General features: G+C 36.8%; 1 protein-coding gene across 2 annotated transcripts; it reads left to right on the forward strand.

Annotated features, from left to right (window-relative positions):
- Positions 1-4,159: 4,159 nt before the first annotated feature.
- Positions 4,160-18,467, forward strand: mbip (MAP3K12 binding inhibitory protein 1). Of its 2 annotated transcripts, none has more exons than XM_030127356.1 (9): positions 4,160-4,307; positions 5,214-5,330; positions 7,427-7,648; positions 8,238-8,334; positions 8,694-8,759; positions 9,510-9,674; positions 10,885-10,982; positions 17,964-18,002; positions 18,118-18,467. In XM_030127356.1, exons 1-9 carry the CDS (start codon positions 4,188-4,190, stop codon positions 18,223-18,225), a joined length of 1,032 nt encoding a protein of 343 aa, XP_029983216.1. In that variant the 5' UTR covers positions 4,160-4,187; the 3' UTR covers positions 18,226-18,467. The 2 variants fall into 2 exon arrangements, with proteins under 2 accessions (XP_029983216.1, XP_029983217.1); XM_030127357.1 differs by having other exon boundaries at positions 17,964-17,997; positions 18,113-18,467.
- Positions 18,468-19,085: the final 618 nt, after the last annotated feature.

The following is a 19,085-nucleotide window of genomic DNA, read 5'->3' on the forward strand; positions in this document are numbered from 1 at the left end:
AATTGTTCCCCTCAAACAAAACCTTCCCTCTGTAGTCCACTTGGCCTCTCCACATTCTGCAGCCTCTTTCTCTTGACCCTCCCGTCTGCCCTTTACTCCATCTCATGCTCTGTCAACATCATCATCTGCCGCCGCGGTGGAGCAGACAGGCTCAAAAGCAGACCCTTTTACTTTCCCGCAGGTGGCTGATGTGACTGAGGCAAGAGGCAGCAACAACCACTCTGCATTCACTGCCATCCTCCACCACCACCTTGTTTCCTGAAGAAACAAACTCCCTCACCCTCAAACACTGCATTCTTATGAGGCGACAAATAAAAAAATCCAACAGGCCCAAATTGAAATCCACAAAAATACCTTAAAATAAATCATTTTGCCAAGCTACAATAAAAGAAATTTTAAGCGTGCATGAATTGTATTGTTGTATTTGAAATATTCATATCCAACTTGTATGCTGTCGATAAAACATAGATGTTATGTGTCTTCATATGGATGGAAATGAATATGTATTATATTGTGCATTTTATTTATTTGCATTGTATTGTGTTACTTAGAAATAGTTGTTCTTGATTAGTTATAATATCTACGCAATTGTCATTTGAAGATGCATGTTGGGTTTATATTTTTAAAGTAGTTTTTTTTTTTTTTATCACTGATTATTAATACAACTACACTGTAAAAAAAAAAAAAAAAAAAAATCTTGTTGTTTTTATGGAAAAAAAAAAACTGGCAGCTGTGGTTTCCAGATCAATACTGTAAAAAACACACCCAACTGTAAACATATTTACAGAGTAACATGTAGATTTAACAGTTTAAACATGTAGATTTAACAGTGGATTTAAATGGTAAATGTTCTGCACTTCTTTAGCTCATTTTCTCCTCCTTCATGGTGTCCACAGCTCTTTCCAAATCCACCAGGTCCAACTGGGACCAGTTTAGGGTTCAGTGTCTTCCATGGACACTTGGACATATGGACAGTCAGAGCCAGGATTGGAACCACCAACCCTTTGGTTATTGGACGAGCCGCTCTACCAACTCTACCAACCCATTCATTTACTAATTTAAAATGGTACATTGTAAATGTTTACTTTTATATATATATATATATATATATATATATATATATATATATATAAAGCAAATATGCCGTTATTTCAACATTATGGTCTTTGCAGTTTAAACGGCACCACATTGTTTTCAATGTACAGTTTTTATTTTCTAAAAACAATAGAAATCCATCATTTCTACATCCAAATCTGGTTTTGTTCACATACTCTTCCTGTAAAAACTACAGCTATATTTGATTTAATCATTAACACAAAAATCTTTTCAAATAAACAACTTTGTATTGTATTGTCACTTACAGTTTTTATACGTTGCAATTTTACAACTTTTTGGTGTTAATTCTACAGTCATTTTTTACAGTGTATGTTACCAATTATGTTTTTGTACAACATTGTAGAAGTGATAACTGTTCCATCTGCACCACCATATGTCCTTGCAAATACTTCTAAAGCACTACTGCAAAAATATTCTGGACCTGCCTTTCTCAAGGGTTGGGACACAAAATAGGCCACAGGACCTTTTCTACTGGGTTGTCCACTAACAGCATAAAATACATAAAAATTTAACAATACATGGGGTCAGTTATATAATTCCTATAGTGGAATGCATCTCAGGATATTTACTGCAGTACCCACCTGAAAAACAACTCTGGCATACAATACCATTTATGCTGCTTTACAATTTTAGAGCGAAACATTTGCACTTCATATATTTATAGAACACTTAGTTGTAACTCTTTACATTGAAAGGAGCATCAGAATGAGATCGGAATAGAAGAAAAAGAGAAGAAAGATGAGTACCAACAATAGCAATCAACAGTAGGTAGAAGTAAGAAAAATAAGTGCCTTGAAATGAGACATGAAGTTAAAAACATATATATTTTCAACAGTAAAGTGAAAAGAAGGAAGGATTCGAGTGAAAAGATGTGATACATGTATAAATGTGTTTATATAGTACTATACCACTGATGTATCAGAGAGAATAAATGATAAGATATCGACTCCACATTGACAAAAACATTACAGTTTTCCTCATGCTAGTGATAAAACCACTAATAATACAACGCCTTGAAAAGAGTCAGTCTATCAAATCTCTAGGACATGCTATTACCCTTGACACTTCAAATTCCATTTTGCTTAAAAGAATTTTATTGAAATAATATTTTGAATACCTTACTTTACTTGTAATTAAATATTACAACATTGTGGTATGCCTGCTTTTACTGTAGTAAACGATTTAAATACATTCTCTACCTCTGTGGACGCTGGATAGCATGCTCTTTTTCTTGCTTCCCTGTTCGTCTAATGCAGAGGGGAATCTTTTGATGGCAGAAGAATCAATAAAAAATGTAAACGATGTGGCAGTTCATTAATGAAAAAATGCACTAACAGTACTTTTTCACAATACAATGACTTTAACACACAAATTGTGTTAAAATCTAGTACGAAAATAGTTTTATTCCAAGCCGCACAGCATTGGGTTTAACCTCAATCTTTTTTCAAAACACAAAAGTTTTTTTTTTTTTTTTCCACACTCACCACTCTAACTCACATTTCCTGTTAGTTTTGAGAAATAAATAATCACCCTTCTTGAGTCCACAGTCAAGAAAAAAATAAATGAGCAGTTTTAAATTCTGAGCTTCTTGCTGTGTGGGAACATTCAGCTATGGCTCAGAATGTCAAACCATGTCAAGTGTTACAGTTCCGTCCTGTTTGGGGGGGTGGGGTATCACCCCCCAGAGATGAATTAAACTAAAAGCCTTGTCTTCAGAGCCCTTCCTAAAATGATTAACCCTTCTAGAGAGCATTATTGAGTTCTGAGTGGTTGTGCTTTCTCATTGCCTGCAATTGTTCTTTTTTCTGTTGTTGCCTTCATCAGTCTCTCTCCCCATTATATGAAAAGAAGGGAAAATGTCTGAATAGAGGAGGGAGATTTTCCCACAGTCACTCGGCACAGAAAAATACACCATTGTGGCCAGGTTCCCATCTCCCAGTGCCCTGCTGCACAGTCCACCATGGTCTGAGGGACAATGTTCTAATGAGTGAGGGACTATTCTTTCTGCTCATTGAAAAATGGAGCACACGGATTAACGGTGCTACTAATCTTTGATTAGAGTTAGCCAAGTCTGCAGGTAACTTGACTTTTTCATACCTTTCATTACTGATAAAATTCTGCACAAAACAGCATGCCCTAGCTTAATGGGTTGTATGTTGTATAAATGTAATTAATGTAAATACAAATCATAATTATGCTGATGTAAGATGAAACCAAAGGACTGAAGGATTTCTGTGCGCCTTGAGTATATTTATTGTATTAAGACATTTTATTTACATTTCAAGTATGAATAAAGTTTGATTATGTTCTGCTTTAGCTTTAAAAGTATCTAACAAGGAATTTAACAAATTATTTTGCAGATTAAAGTGTCAATACAAAAATACATTCATAGGTAGTCATATCTACGGCAGAAAGGTTTTATTTAGTACCTCTTCCTCCTCTATTACTTGTAGATTAGATCTATTTATTCCACCACCATAACATTGTTTTTAATTGTGGTACAACATATAGGCCTACTTACAAATACTCAAATTGCAAATACTTAAAATGATCTTACCAAGTGCTACTACTCAAGCATGTAGTTCAGTTTGTATTTCAATTGAGCATTTCCATTTGTAATATATACTGCTCCACTAAATAACTATTTGCAATTAATTTGCTTTTCTTCTCTCATGACCAGAAAAAAAAAACAGCATATCTCCAAAAGTGCTCCAAATCAATCAAAAGTATCAAATATGGTAAACGGCGACAGGGACTGCACAATGAAAACTATGACTTTTCATACTTCAAGTGCATTTTGCTGGTAATACTTTTACGAAAGTAAGATTTTTTTTTTTTTAATATAGTTTATCCTTTGCAAGTTTTACAAAAATGAAGATCTTCAGCAAATAATAATAAACTGTGCAAAGTATGTAAAATTACAGGTCTTTATTAAAGTTTTAATTGTGGGATGATCTGAATAGTTTCAGCACTACTTACACTGAAAGCCATGTGTACGCGCATGTTTTCATGGACGCGCACGCTGCATTTAGGCCAATCAGCGCGCAGCGTGATTACCGTCATCTACTACAATGGCGGAAACACTGAAGCCGAGTGGAAGTCCTGCTCCCTCTAATGAGCTCAGCAAAATGTCCAGCTACAAGGACTGCATGTGTGTGATACTGAAGCTGTTAGCAGACTTCGGCGAAGAGGTTGGTTTACATTATTTAAGCTGCATTGTCCCGGAAAGCCGTTCTTTTAGTCGTTACCGTTAGCTTGGTGACGCTCATGCTAATGTTTTTAGCATGTCGCTTTAGCATAGGTCTTCAGCTGGTTCTAGTTAATTTCGTGTTACCCAAAGGTTAGGTGCAGCTTTCCAGGCAAATATTCACTGTGTAGCTGCATTTGTGTTTCTGAAAAGATAGTTTGTACTGTCTAGACACGGGTAGCATCTGTCTTTCATTAAGCGACTCAAAGTCTAATTGGTTTCATCATCACCAAGATTATCACGCAGGAATAGTTCCTATTATTTTAAGATGTTTGAATTTAATGTGCTAAGCATCCCACTGTTTTCATCAAAGAAGGGTTCTTTGGCCTCTCTATTCCCGTTTCATTAATCTGAAAGCAGGAATAAACCACACAGCAAAGTCATCACTGATGCTTTTGCCTGCGTGTCTCTGTGTACTGCTTTTCTACACTGTTAACATGTATGACATGTTTTTGCACTTAAACGCTGTTGTCACAGAAAATTTCATGCAAAAGTCATAGGTCACTTTTGACTTAATTGCCAGTTGCTGTTTATTTCTTCTTTGAGTCCTCTTCTTTTTTTTATTTCTTCTTCATTTACTTCAATCAGACCAAGGAAATGTGTGCACAGCATTAAATGCACACAAATCAGGAGTAAGTGGCTTCCACAAAAGTCAGAGTTTAGTATGAACTGTTCCCATGATTTAAAAAGGAAAATAGATCAAACAACAATCAGCAATTGACAAATATTGGAAGAAACTGATCTGATGATTAGTGCATTAAATTTCATACTGCCTGCTCACAAGAGTTAAAGACACAGTAATTATACACACCGTCACCTCACTTCATTTGTTTTTCTTTGTAAATTACAGCTAAAAGTAGGTGGTGCTTCTTTGAGAATACAAGTTCAGTTGGATGCTGTGGATCTTCCGTCACCTTCAGTGGGTCATGTGTACAGCTGTTTACAGCAACACATCACTAAATTACAGGTAATGATACTATATATGGCATATTGCCAGTTTGGAGTATATTCTGTACCTGATTTGATGGTATGAATTAAGAGGTTACAGTCATCAGTGGATAGTAACCAGTATATCTTTATTTAAAATGCACATTTTTTGAACATTTTTTACTATCTGGGGTTTGAATAGGGCTAGGTGTCTGCATTTTATGGCTTGGATAATATGGATGATTGAAAAATATGTTGCTATTTGATACAAAATTTCAATATCAGTGGAATAATTCTGTGCATGTGGCATGTATAAACAGCCGTTGTAAATGTTTATTACCGACATTATATTAACAAACAACTTCAAGTCATAATAAATAGTATGCGTTACTTTCACATCACAAACTAGATGGTCATGTGTGGTTTTAAATGATTTGGAAAATAAAAAACACAACAAGATAAAAACAACACAAAAGCTGGAAAATTATGTAAAAACTAGTGCTGTCAAACAGTTAAAAACTGTAGTCAGATAAATCACAGGGTTGCTGTGGATAAATTTTGAGTAATCATTAAATATCATTCACTTTTTATTTATCTTAATTGCGTTACATTTTGCATGAGCAAACAGACTCAAGAAATAGGGGAATATGTTTGCACTTAACATGTTTATTAAACACCTTTAACAGTTTCAACAAAACAACTTGAAACAAAACGACTTGAAACAAAATGACTTGAAACAGCTGTTCTGTCTTGGGTTTTTTTTTTTTGTACTCAAATTTCCCATTGAGAGGGCCAACATGCTGTTTAACATCTTCCATCTTTATCGGTTGGTTTTGCCGCCTGTCACTACCAGATCAACTGCCATTTGCACATGCGTGACCGTAACTCTACTTGGACAAACTGCCTGAAATGTGTTACCAGAGACATTCGGGGTCATTCTGCACTGCAGATGAGTTAATTATGTTACAATTTTTAATCGGATTAATCATGATGATGGATTAATCCACGTTTTTTGACAGCCCTAGTAAAAACATCAGATTGACCTATAACCTATTGAAACAATTTGTTTCAAAGTAAATAAAAACAAACATCAAAATGAAATTGTGACACACACACACACACACACACACACACACACACACATACATACATACATATACATATACGTATACTTAATACCATTAAAAATGCATGGTCCAAACACATGGTGTAATTTCCAGAAAATGATTTCCTCAGGTGTCTATTTTGTATATGTTGCTCACGAGGTGAATAACACCTTTAACAGCTGTATTTTTTTTCATTCCCGATGCACGTGACGTCAGCATTTGGACTAATCCCTTAATGTTGGATATTGAGTCAGATCTCTTGTACAGAGTCATGCTTGACTGGTAACTTTAGGTGTGGTCAATAGCCTATATAATGGCAGCAAAGAAAGTGTTGAAATGTTTTGGCATGCTACGAGCAGGTCTGAGCCGTGGTGAAGTTGCTCACCATCTGCGCTGTCATCACAGTAATCAGTCTCCTGAGTGCCAGTTTGGTGCCAGATCAGATTGGATCCCTCAGGACAGGATCATGAGACTTGTCAGTTCCGTGGGTCATCGCTGCACTGCTTGTTTGGAAGCCAGCCGATATTGAATGATGACACTTTCAATTTCTGAGTACCTGTACTCAGTGTACTGAATAAACATGTTAAGTTGATCACAATTTGTCCACAATTCATTCTATAATGACCAATGTGTCCCTCTTTAATATGAAGGTAACGCCAAGCGAGTTAATTTAATATATCTCCAAATATACATATTATTCTGACCTGTGCATTTTTAATGGCACTAAGTATATAAATGTTTAAAAGCAGTGTAAATTATATCTCAGCAAATATTATTTTTTGGACCAACTTCAATTTAAATTTTTTTATGTTACAGTACTGCTTTGAGTGCATTCAAAGGAAAATGACTAAAACTAAAAATGTGCGCTGTAATGTAATTTACTTCTTTTAAAATGTAACATTATATAGAAAAGTATTATTTGGAAACTTTTATCTATATTAGGTCTGGTATCAAAAGGTTTTGAATGATACCCACCCCTGGTGAGAATGAAGAACTAATTTTTGTTCAACTAAATTTTTCTTTTGTTTAGGCTGTTTCAGAAAGCCTAAAGACATTGGTGGATGCTGACAGAAATGTGTCATCTGCAAAGGACAACATGCCAGAAGATGCAGTTGCCTCATTTTCCCTTAAAGAGCAGACAGCTGCCCCGCCTGAACACTGTCGTCATGACTCAGAGGCTGGAGAAAGCAAGACGACAACAGCGGCAGCAGCTGATGACATCATGGTGCAGATCAGAGCTGGGAAGTCAGAGGTTTGGTCTCTGTCAGTAAATCTGTCAGCTGTTTTAGGCAGTGCCATCTTTAGAGCCCTCTTTACTTTTATGTCAAGCAAATGAATAATCATTAGTACTTGCTCCTGAGGATGTGAACATGATGAGCTGCAATGAAGCGAATGCTTGATGGGAGATCTGATAAGCCAAGTTCAACACAGAATAAGGGTTTTTTTAGAGCTGTGGTTGGGTAGAACAGACCACATTGGTGGAGGGCTTTGAGAGAGGGCCAGGTCCTTGATGGATTATGAAGTGGATGCTCATTATTCTGAGATTGCATGTGGATGAAGGACAAGAGGCCCTATTCTGTTGTGCATTTATTTTGGTAGCCAAGCAAACAGTATTCATATTCTCTCATGTAATGATGGCAAGCGATTCAACTTTTTTGGCCACCTGTAAAAAAAAAAATTGTTTCTCACTCCATGTAATGTAAATTGCTGCATGCTGTTTATCCCAGATCATTAACATGAAGGAGGCAAAAAACACACAGTTGCATCCTCGACACCTATCAGCAGCTCATCAGTGCATTACATCTTATTATCTTTGTTGTGTCTTCATTGTAACCCCCTAGATTGAGCGGAGAATATCTGCATTTATGGAACGCAAGCAGATGGAGATCAATGAAAACAATGTGCGAGAGTTTTGCAACGTGATCGACTGCAATCAGGGTGAGAATGGGGGAGAGAGACAGGGGTTGGTGGGGGGTTGGGTGGAGAGGGGAGCCTGCACACAGATTGCCAATGTTTGGGAGAGAGCTGATTTCCACAGGCGAGAGGTCAGGCTGAACTGCTCCAAGAGTGGGGCTGAAGTAGCTAACACACTCTGCCTCAAAATACAACCAGCTTAGTCCAGAAAAACACGAGACAGAGGGCCTTTTTTGTAATTCCAAGGCTATTTGAGAAACCAGTCAGAAATTAGGCCAGCTTAATGGCAATAATTGTAAGTGACATAGATAAAATTTTTTATAAACACATTTAATTGCACTTTTACATCAGTCTGATTACAAATCAAAATGTCTCCTCTTTAGAAAACAGCTGTGCCAGAACTGATGCTGTGTTCACTCCATATCCCGGTTTTAAAAGCCACGTTAAAGGTAAGAAAATGAATATTTGCTGCAAATGTCAAAGTGGTATTTAACAATTTTATTTTCACAATTGTGTCTGTAATCTTTTATATTATGCATCATCTTGGAAAAGAAACAGATTAAAAAAATGCATTTATGAAATGTCTTTTTTTATTTGGCTTAAATTATTTAAAGACTCAATGTATGATATACAGCGACATGTAGTGATGAAGTTATAGATTGCCACCAACAGAATGCTCCCTTATAAATTAATCACATTACTACTTATATTAATTCTGGTCCATACTCAGACTTATTAGCTGTTAGTAATACATCGTGAAGCTGAATGCCACCTGCTATAAAGTGAGGAAAAATAGGAAAGGGAGGATGTCTGTTCTCAGCAACTGTAGAAATATGGCAGACTCGGTGAACTGTGTTGGTATACATTTTAACAGCTAATTCTAAAATAATGAAAACACAATTCAGATGTTTGTGTGATTAGACATTAATGAATACTATTGTCAGTGGTTGTTGTGTGGAATTAAATCCTCCTGAATCTTACACATTGGGCTTTTAATTTAATTTGTTTCATATCATGACAAAACCTTTATGTTACCAGATATTATTTAAATAGAGCGCTGAAAGATTTACACTACACAAACACTGAAGTTAATGCAAATCAAATGACATAAATGTTTTGTGTGATTGCTTAAACCACTCATTTGATTTTCTCTGGCATCATGGTTTGCGTTTACATGCTGGTCTTGCGTGGGTGGCCAGTTACTCGGGTGGTGAACACATATGGGCCCCAGACTCGCAGCGGCGGCAGTGGTGGTCAGTTAGAGGCAGGAGAGCAGAACAAGGGTCCGGTGACCAGAGACTGCGGGAACTCGGCCATAGAAGAACGACTTCACAATATTGAGACTCACCTCAAACTCCCAGCTGGTCAGTTATGTATACACAGAGACAGTTTGGAACAACTTTAAATTCCAGTAATTGTTATAAGCATTGTTTGCACCAGGGCTCTCAAACTCATTTTGTTTCAGGTGCCACATTCAGCCCGATTTGATCTCAAGTGAGCCGGAACCAGTAAAATGATAACAGAATAATCTATAAATAATGGCAACTCCAAATTTTTGTCTTTGTTTTAGTGTAAAAAAAAAAAAACCAAAACATTAAATTACGAAAATACTTACTTTTATAAACTGTCCAAACAAAAAAGATGTGAATAACCTAAAAAAAAGGAAATTTCTAAAGAAAAATAAGTGCAATTTTAACAATATTCTGCCTCAACTTATCATTTCTACATGTGCGTTATGGATCAGATCTACAAAGACACTAAACACTGAGGAACATGCAGGAAATGTTAAAATTGTGCTTAATTTTCTTTAGACATTTCAGGTTGTTCATATTTGTTCAGGTTACTCACATTTTATTGTTACAGGATAGTTTGTAAATGTAAGTGTTTTCATAATTTAATGTTATTTTTTGCACTAAAACAAAGACAAAAGTTTGAAGTTGTTGTTATTTATAGGCATGGTGTAATATTTTTTTCCACATCAAACTGAGGAGAAAATATGGAGTCATTATTTTTGGTAGATTATTCTGCTGTTATTATTTTACTTGAGATCATAGTAGTTTGTTTGTGGAACCTGAACTAAAATGAGTTCCACAGCCTTGACTGTGGAATTTTTTGCACTTTGCAAATTCATCCCATGGGCCGGATTGGAACCTTTGGCGGGACGCATTTGGCCCCCGGGACACATGTTTGAGACCCCTGGTTTACACTCTTGAATGGATCATTATTTTATAAGATTTTATGTGTCTGTTTGAAGTAAACATCCATTGTATGTAACATTTATATATATTTAGAGCTGCGATAATTAGATAAATTAATCTAAAACTATAATCGGTTTGCATCTTTTTGTGTTTTTTAAAGTAAAAATTTTCTAATTCAAGATAATGGAATATTTTATTTTCTGGTTCTAGTTTTTCACCATTTCAGACAATTTATGGATCAAACAAATAATCAACATATTAATCAGCAATTAAAATTATTATTAGTTGGCACCCTAAGCCAGATGTTAATTTTCAAGTAACTGTATACACACATTATACTTATATGAAATCCTCTTGTCTTTTTAAAATTTCATAGTGGGTCCAGTTCCTCTGAGTGTGTACCACAGATTAAAGAAGCTGGAGGATCGCATCCTAGAACTGGAGGGTCTCTCACCTGAATACTTCCAGTCCACAGTGAGTGGTGTGCCTGTCAAACTACATCATGTGTCCAAATAATCTCATCTTAATTGACAATAATGCTTTCTATCTTAAATGCACTGTAATGTTCGTAGAACTGTCATGATAAAGATGTTTGAGTTGTCTTACAGATAGGATATCTACAGATACGTCTGTTTACCTTCTGTTGTAAAAAACTGAATGCATATTACATGCAAAGACCACTAGTGAAATAGTCATCCAAGGTACAATTTAAAAATAAATCAGATTCTCTGGCAAAAAATGCCATAATAGTGAACTAGGCAGATATCAAATCAAAATTTTATTTATATAGCGCCAAATCTACAAAAGTGCGTAAGTAGTGATTAGGTAGTAATTTTCACAGGCCTGTTTTTTTTTTTTTTTTTTTATAAACTGATTTCAGCTTCTTAAAAAAAACACAACAGTTGAGACCAAGACTAGTCTAGAAATAAGGTAAGGGTGTCACAGCATCAGATCGATATGGTTGAAGGGGTGATGTGATTCCTCAGGGTTGCTAGTTGTAGAATAAGGCAACATGTATGTTTTTGTTTTTTGTGTTTTTACCACGTTGACCATGTTAAAATAAATAAATCAGAAAAAGTAGTCCCGGATTAAAAATGCCAACCTCAAACACCAACTTAGAGTCATATTTTCTGATTCAGTTACACGGTTGTACTACAGTACATTATCATAGATGGTTGAGATATTATATTACGGATGATCTGGGTGAAGATGCAGCTATGAGGCTAGGAGCTGCCAGTCATAAAGTATTTTCATTTTCAGGTATTTTCATAAAGTCCTTCATTTGCACTAACACAAAAAAATAGCTTCATGTAGAGAGTCACAAACGTCCTCTTACAAATGCAGTGGAAATGTGAGTAGCTGGGAAGATGATGACTGGGTTGTAGAAATGGTTTTTGCCGCATTAGCTAATCTGATTGGAGCCATGCTAGCAAAGAAAGAATAGCACATTCAGAGTAGCTCTCTCCAGCTCTTACAGGCCTGTGGGGGTGTTTAGCAGTGAACATTAAATTTCCATACTCAGCTCAGATTGGGCAGGGTTTTTTTTTCCTCATATTGCCACCCTACTCTCGCAAAAAGTAGTAATTTATGTCTTGAGCAATTTTTTCCATGTATCCTGATTTTTATTCTAATCTGATTTGCTTGTTAAAGTTTTATCATAAAGACAGACCGGTCTGTTCACTATAAACAACTGGTGTCTAGGTTGTGTCTGGACAGTATCTTACAGTCGATAGCATGGAACAACTGAGGTGGTCTGAAAATTTTCTGGAACTACAGTACATGAAAGCCAAATTGCCAATAAGTAATCTTAAAAAAAACATGCACACGGGTATAAAAATGTCATGTTTTTGCAGTATTCAAGAAGTTTGTAACATGTCTTGACAATCCCCCAATTCAAGAGAAGGCTGGACTGGACATATTTATGGATTTTCTTAAATAGAATGAAAACTACAATCTGTGATTTGTAGTTTCTTTCTAACCTTTAATTTATAAATACACAAGGAAGAGATTAACACTTTCACAGGCCAACATATTACATATTTCATAGGTAGAAATAAATAGATTTCAATGCCTGCAGCACAGTAAAACGTTTGGTAGAATCATGTTTCCCACTGTCTTACATCACCTTCCGTTTCTATTACACTTTTTAATAATTTGTAAATTGAGGATATTAACTGTTAAACCTTTGTGTGTGCAGTGTTTGTCTATTGTTTCTGTGTGCACAAGCCTATCTGTTAGAACTAGTGTAGACTGAGGCCTGGTATTGTCCTGCTGAAATGACCACGTTTGATGGTAGCATACAATTGCAGTCAGAAATATTCAATCCCTATAGATTTTAAGGAAATATCAATCAAAGTTTTTCTCTAAGAGTAAGATTTAGCTTTGGATGACTTCTTTATGGGTTGAGTGATACATAAAATCAACTCAGGAAATGCACGATGTAGTGTTTGTGTGTAAAAGTATATATTAAGATAGCCATATCACAGTTATTCAATCCCTATATAATATTCTTGTTTTTAGAGCTTTCTGACATTTTCTATGGCCTACAGTAAAGTTGAAATATAATTAAGCCTTTGGGAACTCTGTAGTGATCCTTCATTTACTTAATCTGTGATGCATATATAAATCCCACCCATGAACATATTGAAGGTGATTTGTAATCATGGGAAAGACAAAGGAATTCCTAGAGGAGATAATGTCATCACACCTGAAGGACCTTGGGTATAAGAAAATTTCCCAAAAATGTAACATTCCAAGAGACACTATTGGGAGCATTATAAAGAAATTTAAAACTGAGGGAACGGCTGCAAACCTGCCTGTCTGTGGAAGAAAGCCCAAAACTCCAGCAATGGCCCTTAGCAACTTAGTCAAGACAACTACTGTACTACTACTGAAGACACCTACAGGATGACCTGATGAAGGCTGGGACAAGTTTTTCAGTGGCAACTTTAAGACAAAGGAGGACTCCATGGCCAGACTCCAAGACACACTCCAAACATTATCACAAGGAACATCAAAAGTTGACTAGAATGTGCCAAGAGGAATTTGGATAAGTCTACAGAGTTTTGGGAGACAGTTCTATGGAAAGTTGCAACCAAACTGGAACTGTTTGGATATATGGACCAGTGGTATGTCTGATACGTGAAAGGCCAGGCTTACGACCAGAAGAATACCATCCCTGCTGTCAAGCATGGAGGTGGGTCATTGATGATGTAGGGCTGTTTTTCTGCGTCAGGAACTGGAAATCTTAATTGTTTGCCTGGCATCATAGATTCCCAGAAATACCAGGCCATTTAAAAGGAGTATGATACCTTCTGTTGACAAAGTGTACCTTGGTGATCATTGGACTTCCCAGCAAGACAATGATCCCAAACACAGCTCCAGAACCAAAGCTTGGTTGAGAGAAAGATCCTGGACCATCCTGGAGCGGCCTTCTCAGTCACCAGATTTAAAATTAGTTGTAAATGTTTGGTGGGATTTAAAGACGACAGTAGCACAGAAGCCATCAAACATCACTGAGCTTGAGGCTTTTGCATCTGAAGAACGGGCAGATTTTGATCAAGAGGTGTCAGAAGCTTGTCGGCACTTCCCAGAAACATTTGTGGAGCATCCTTTTGCTTTTCTAACTTCTGGGTCCTTCCATGGCAATTTAACCAATGGTCCCCGCATGACCCCCTCAGAAAATTCTGAAAAAAATTCACACTTGTTCACCTACCAGATAAACGAACACATCCAAAATTTTAATGTCATGCCTGTAATAGTTTAGGAGATACAACCCTTTGAAAATGAAGGTTTTTTTTTTTTTTTTTAATTTTACAAATTTGCTTTTCGGCCAACTTTCATAAACTAATGCTATACAAATCCTGTATCTGTGTAGCTGCAGGTCCAGCTGTCACAAGCATTTCACTTTATTGTCCATAGAATGTTGTTTTAGCAGTAAGTAAAAGAATGTCAGGTGAAATGTATTTGCTTGAGAGTGGGTGACTCTAATGGAGTTTCCCATGAAATCCTTTTATACTTTATCGTGGCTTCCCCCTTGTCATAAACTTAAGTTGATTTGAATCAGAAATGAAGTGTGTTTGCTTTGATAGGCTGCCGTGCTTTGGTCACCGCACACAGCTCACTTGAGAAATGATGACTTACAGACATCACACCTTGGTTTTTTGCAGACTCAAAAGACGGTAGTAGGCAATTTATTGGACTTCATATTCAATCCAAAAGACTTGAGCAGAGTCACACAGATTCTAATTTTCTATCCTGAAGGAGTCTGTCCAGCGTGTGTTTACTTATCTGAGTAAGTGTGCTTGAGATGCTGCATGTCTCTTCACTGGTATTTCTCAGCGCAGCATGCTGCTTCTGTGAGTACGCTGCTCTCCATCTGCTTTTGACTCACTACATGTTTGTATGAGCAGAGCAAGAGATGTCGAGTGTCTTTGAATAAACTGATGGGGTCTTTTATGTTCGGAGTACCACTTTTTTCCCCCAATTTCTGTAGTTTTGTGTGTGCTGAAGAGCTGTACACAGTTGAGCCACAATACCAAGAACATTTTTACACGAAACTGCAACTTAATGAATTATACAGTGACATGCAAACAAAGGCTCTATGGATTTACCCTTTTTTCCCCCTAATTTCTTTCCTCCATCCACTGTACAGTGCTAGCACAAAGTTTTCAAACCTCTTCAATTTGACCACATGGCTGAAATTTACTTAGGGGGTCAAATGAGTGGCCATTTTTGTTTAAAAAAAAAAAAAAAAAAAAAGTTATAAGAAATGCATAGAACTGTATTGAAATAATGCTAATCCATTAGTGCACAGACTACTGATATTCTTTGACAGTGGAAGCTCTATTTTCATAAATATTGGATTTGGAATAGCACGTGTATGTGAAAACTTTTGCTGGTGGACGGACGTGACATTACCCATGATGCTCCGGTCAGTACCAGTACTTTATTAGGAATAAACTTCTAGACTTCCTATTGCTAATTGTGCTCTTCTTCATAAATGTTGGTATTGTGGATCTAAAACAATCCCAGCTGACACAAAAACACTAAATGTGTCAGTGGACGGATGTGACATGGTTGTTGTGGATCCCATCATACTGATGCTCTGCAGCCATGTCAGCGTTTACACTAATGATCCCTGTGCAAAAACTAGGAGCACTATTATTTATTGGATAGTTTATCATCAGACTAAAGAGGAAAGAACAATATGGAATTGTTCTTTCTGTATAAAAATGCTTCTTATTGTAAAAGTGTTGATGTAAACAGTGCTGTGTGCCATTCTTCATGTATGTATTGGTGGAACAGAAGCAGGATGGATCAGCACCATACTCCAGATTGAACCTGTACAAATAAAACATGTGATATGGAGGAGAGAATCTGGGAAGAAAAACTGGGGAATCGAAAAGAAGAGAAGATTTGTTTTTCAGCTCAATTCAGTTCAAATAGAACTTGGCCATTTGTGACATGAAAATGTAGCATTAATTGTGCTGAAATTGGACATTTTTGAGCTGAAAACATAGTTCATATGAGCATCAACATGTTGAACAGAACTGAAATCCTGAGGCTAAACTAGGTTGGCCTCAGTTTCAGTTAGTTTACTAATCATGTAGGAGCACAAGGTTCACAATCCCAAAATGAAGACAAAAACCATGAAAGATCTGATCATGAAACCAAGAGCTGCACTAAGAAGGAACATTAGCCAAAACAATAGGTCATTTCAGGTCTGATTGGACCCAGAAATACAGCATCAATCAATGTTAGCTGACACCAAACAGGATCCACAGATCTAGGTTTGGTTTCCTGGATTTGTGGATCCATCTCCTTCTCTTTTCTTTGTCTTTCGGTGTCTGTAAAACGACAGCTCCCACTGCTTTAAGAACCTGAAAATACAATCAATCTCACAGCAGCTCTGCCCCATTTTTAATTCAGTATTGTTCTTCAGTTTAGACAGGATTGAAGCCAACGCTGTCACTCATCTCCCTCTGTCTGACACTCAGTGGGCAGAACCATGGTGACTTCCACTAGCGTTGACGTCACGTGCAGACCCTCTATTGTATTTTATTAATAGAAATAAACAGATCATAATGCCTGCAAACACTGTCAGAAAAGTTGGGACAGAAACATGTACATGATATAACACTGTTATATCAATAATTTATGAACTGAACTGAATTTTTGTACTTCTTCAACTGAAATTTTTTGCTCATTCATGCTGTTTGCTAGATTCAGGCTTCACTGTCGGGACCTGGTGCGGAATGAGTCCTGTTATCCTGATGAAATAACCAGTCTTCATGGAAAAAAACATGTTCGTGGCTGTAAAATTCTAATCCATGCCTTTACATCGATGGGTCCTTCACACATATGTAGGGCAGACACATGGACACTGATGCAGCCCCAGACCATTACAGATGCTGCTTTTACACCTTTCACTGATAACAGTTTGGATGATCTTTTATTTCTTTGATATGTACAACTTGATCTGTTTTCCTGAACTCAAACTGAAATGTGGACCAGGGAAGATGTTTTCAGTGTCTTTTAGTCTCAAGCCCAGAGAACTTTTTATTGTCGTCATGCGGCGGCGTCTGTCATCTGTTACAAAACTTTCAGTCGTCGTCTTCTCCGAAACTACAATTCCGATTGACTTCAAACTCTAGTATACAGCTTCTTTATGATGATGTCAACAAAAGTTAGTGAAATTATTTGGATGTGGATCTGATTCTGGATTTGGTGCCACTTTGAAAAATGTCCCCATTGTAAGAGATAGGAAGTGGATCGATGCAATAATAGCCTCTGGTATGTCTGTCCATCACCTAACCCTCTGGACCACACAGTTCCCCCCAAATACCATGATAGATGACCCGTCTTGAAATACCATATTTTCATTCCAAAGGCATTCAGGAACCCTTTGCTGCATATAGATCCTTAAAGTCCTTCCATTGTTATTTGATGGTTACATACTTTGAGATATACATTGCCAACACATTTCACTACAATTTATGACCTGTGGTAAGTCAATCAAGCCATTATTGTATGGACATTGTTTCCAGAATAATATGTGTGAGACACTTGTTTCAACAAAGCCAAGTCTATCAAAGAATAAATCCTGACCGTCCATGCTTTCAGCTTGGGCTATTTCTGTAATAGAATAAATACACACAACTGGGTGAGAATAAATGGCATCTGGGTACATTTCCCAAAGCTTTGAATTTGGCCGGTAAGCTACAGGGTCATTGGTCCCATTTTTTTTTTTTTTTTTTTAACTTTTGTGAGTTAAATAATGAAATATTTACTTTGTTTTATTTATTCTTTAAAATGTCCCAACATTTCTTGCACGTATGGTTTGTATTCCCTGTATTTGTGTGTGTTGTAAAGATAGTAGAGATGAACTTCACCTCACTTTGCCTCTGCATATATACTGATATTAAAGGTCTTGTGTGCTGCTGTTGTTTTCAGAGTCACCTGCACAAGCGACCAAAGACATCCCAAGCTCAGGTCAGTTCACTTTTGTTACTTTTTGATTTCTTTTGCTTTTTACAATAAACATTTTAAATTATGTACTATACCTGGTCCTGATCGATGGGTCCTATTGGTGTTGGTTTACCCTCAGGAGTGCAGCCTGACGGAGCTCGATGAGAAGATCAGTGCCGTGAAAGCAGCGCTGTTGAAGAGGGTCAGTGAGTTTGGACCTGGATATGGACCCGATTGTCCACTGTAACACACCATGTACAGACACATCTGCCAATGCTCCAAACACATCTGTGAATGTATTTATACAGAACTTTGTTTTTGTTTTTTTTAGCTCAGTTCTCACCTTGTATATGACCTACCAATCCCATAATAATTTCATGGTTATGAGATTTCTTTCTGAATATCAGAATAGATACTGTATTTCTCTTAATAGTTTCATTTAGATTAAATACATTCTCTGAAAATAAAGGTTTTGTTTTTTACAGTAAAGTCTTGCCTTTAATTTAGTTCTAACATCTATTGCCTATAGTGGAACATTTTATTGAACGTAATCATCGACAGTCCTTTTAAAGATTAAAAATAACAGGGCTGTCTTAACTATTCAGGGTTTTCTCAAGGTTTCTCAGTGGCTTAGTTTTGGATCCTCAGACAATAAGATATTGTGTTACTTGACAAAAACCTGCAATTTCCATTTTTTTTTTTTGTTTTTGTTTTTGTTTTGTTTTTTTTTGTTTAGCCTTAGATACTGTACAGTACGGTATACTTCTTTGTTAGACCACATGTGGTTTGGGACACTAGGGACTGACGAATCACCCAAACACAAGTGTGTGTACCAAAATTTGAACCATAAATCTATTGTGGATGTGTGAATAGGCTATCTGACATGAGGGACTAGTGCTCAATGAATGACTAGAGCAGTGAGAGTGAGGATAACGATCTGCCTTGGTGGAGGTCTGCGCTCTCCAAATGCTTTTCTAGAAAAGAGAGCGCAGACATCCACCAAGGCAGATCAGTGCCCCCCCCACCCCCGATCACCACCAAATGTAATCATTTGTTCCTTGTGCCAGTATCAACATTTGCTGAAATTTTTCATCCAAATCCGTCCAT

Source organism: Sphaeramia orbicularis, chromosome 22 (genome assembly GCF_902148855.1).
Source record: "Sphaeramia orbicularis chromosome 22, fSphaOr1.1, whole genome shotgun sequence".
Classification (NCBI taxonomy): domain Eukaryota; kingdom Metazoa; phylum Chordata; class Actinopteri; order Kurtiformes; family Apogonidae; genus Sphaeramia; species Sphaeramia orbicularis.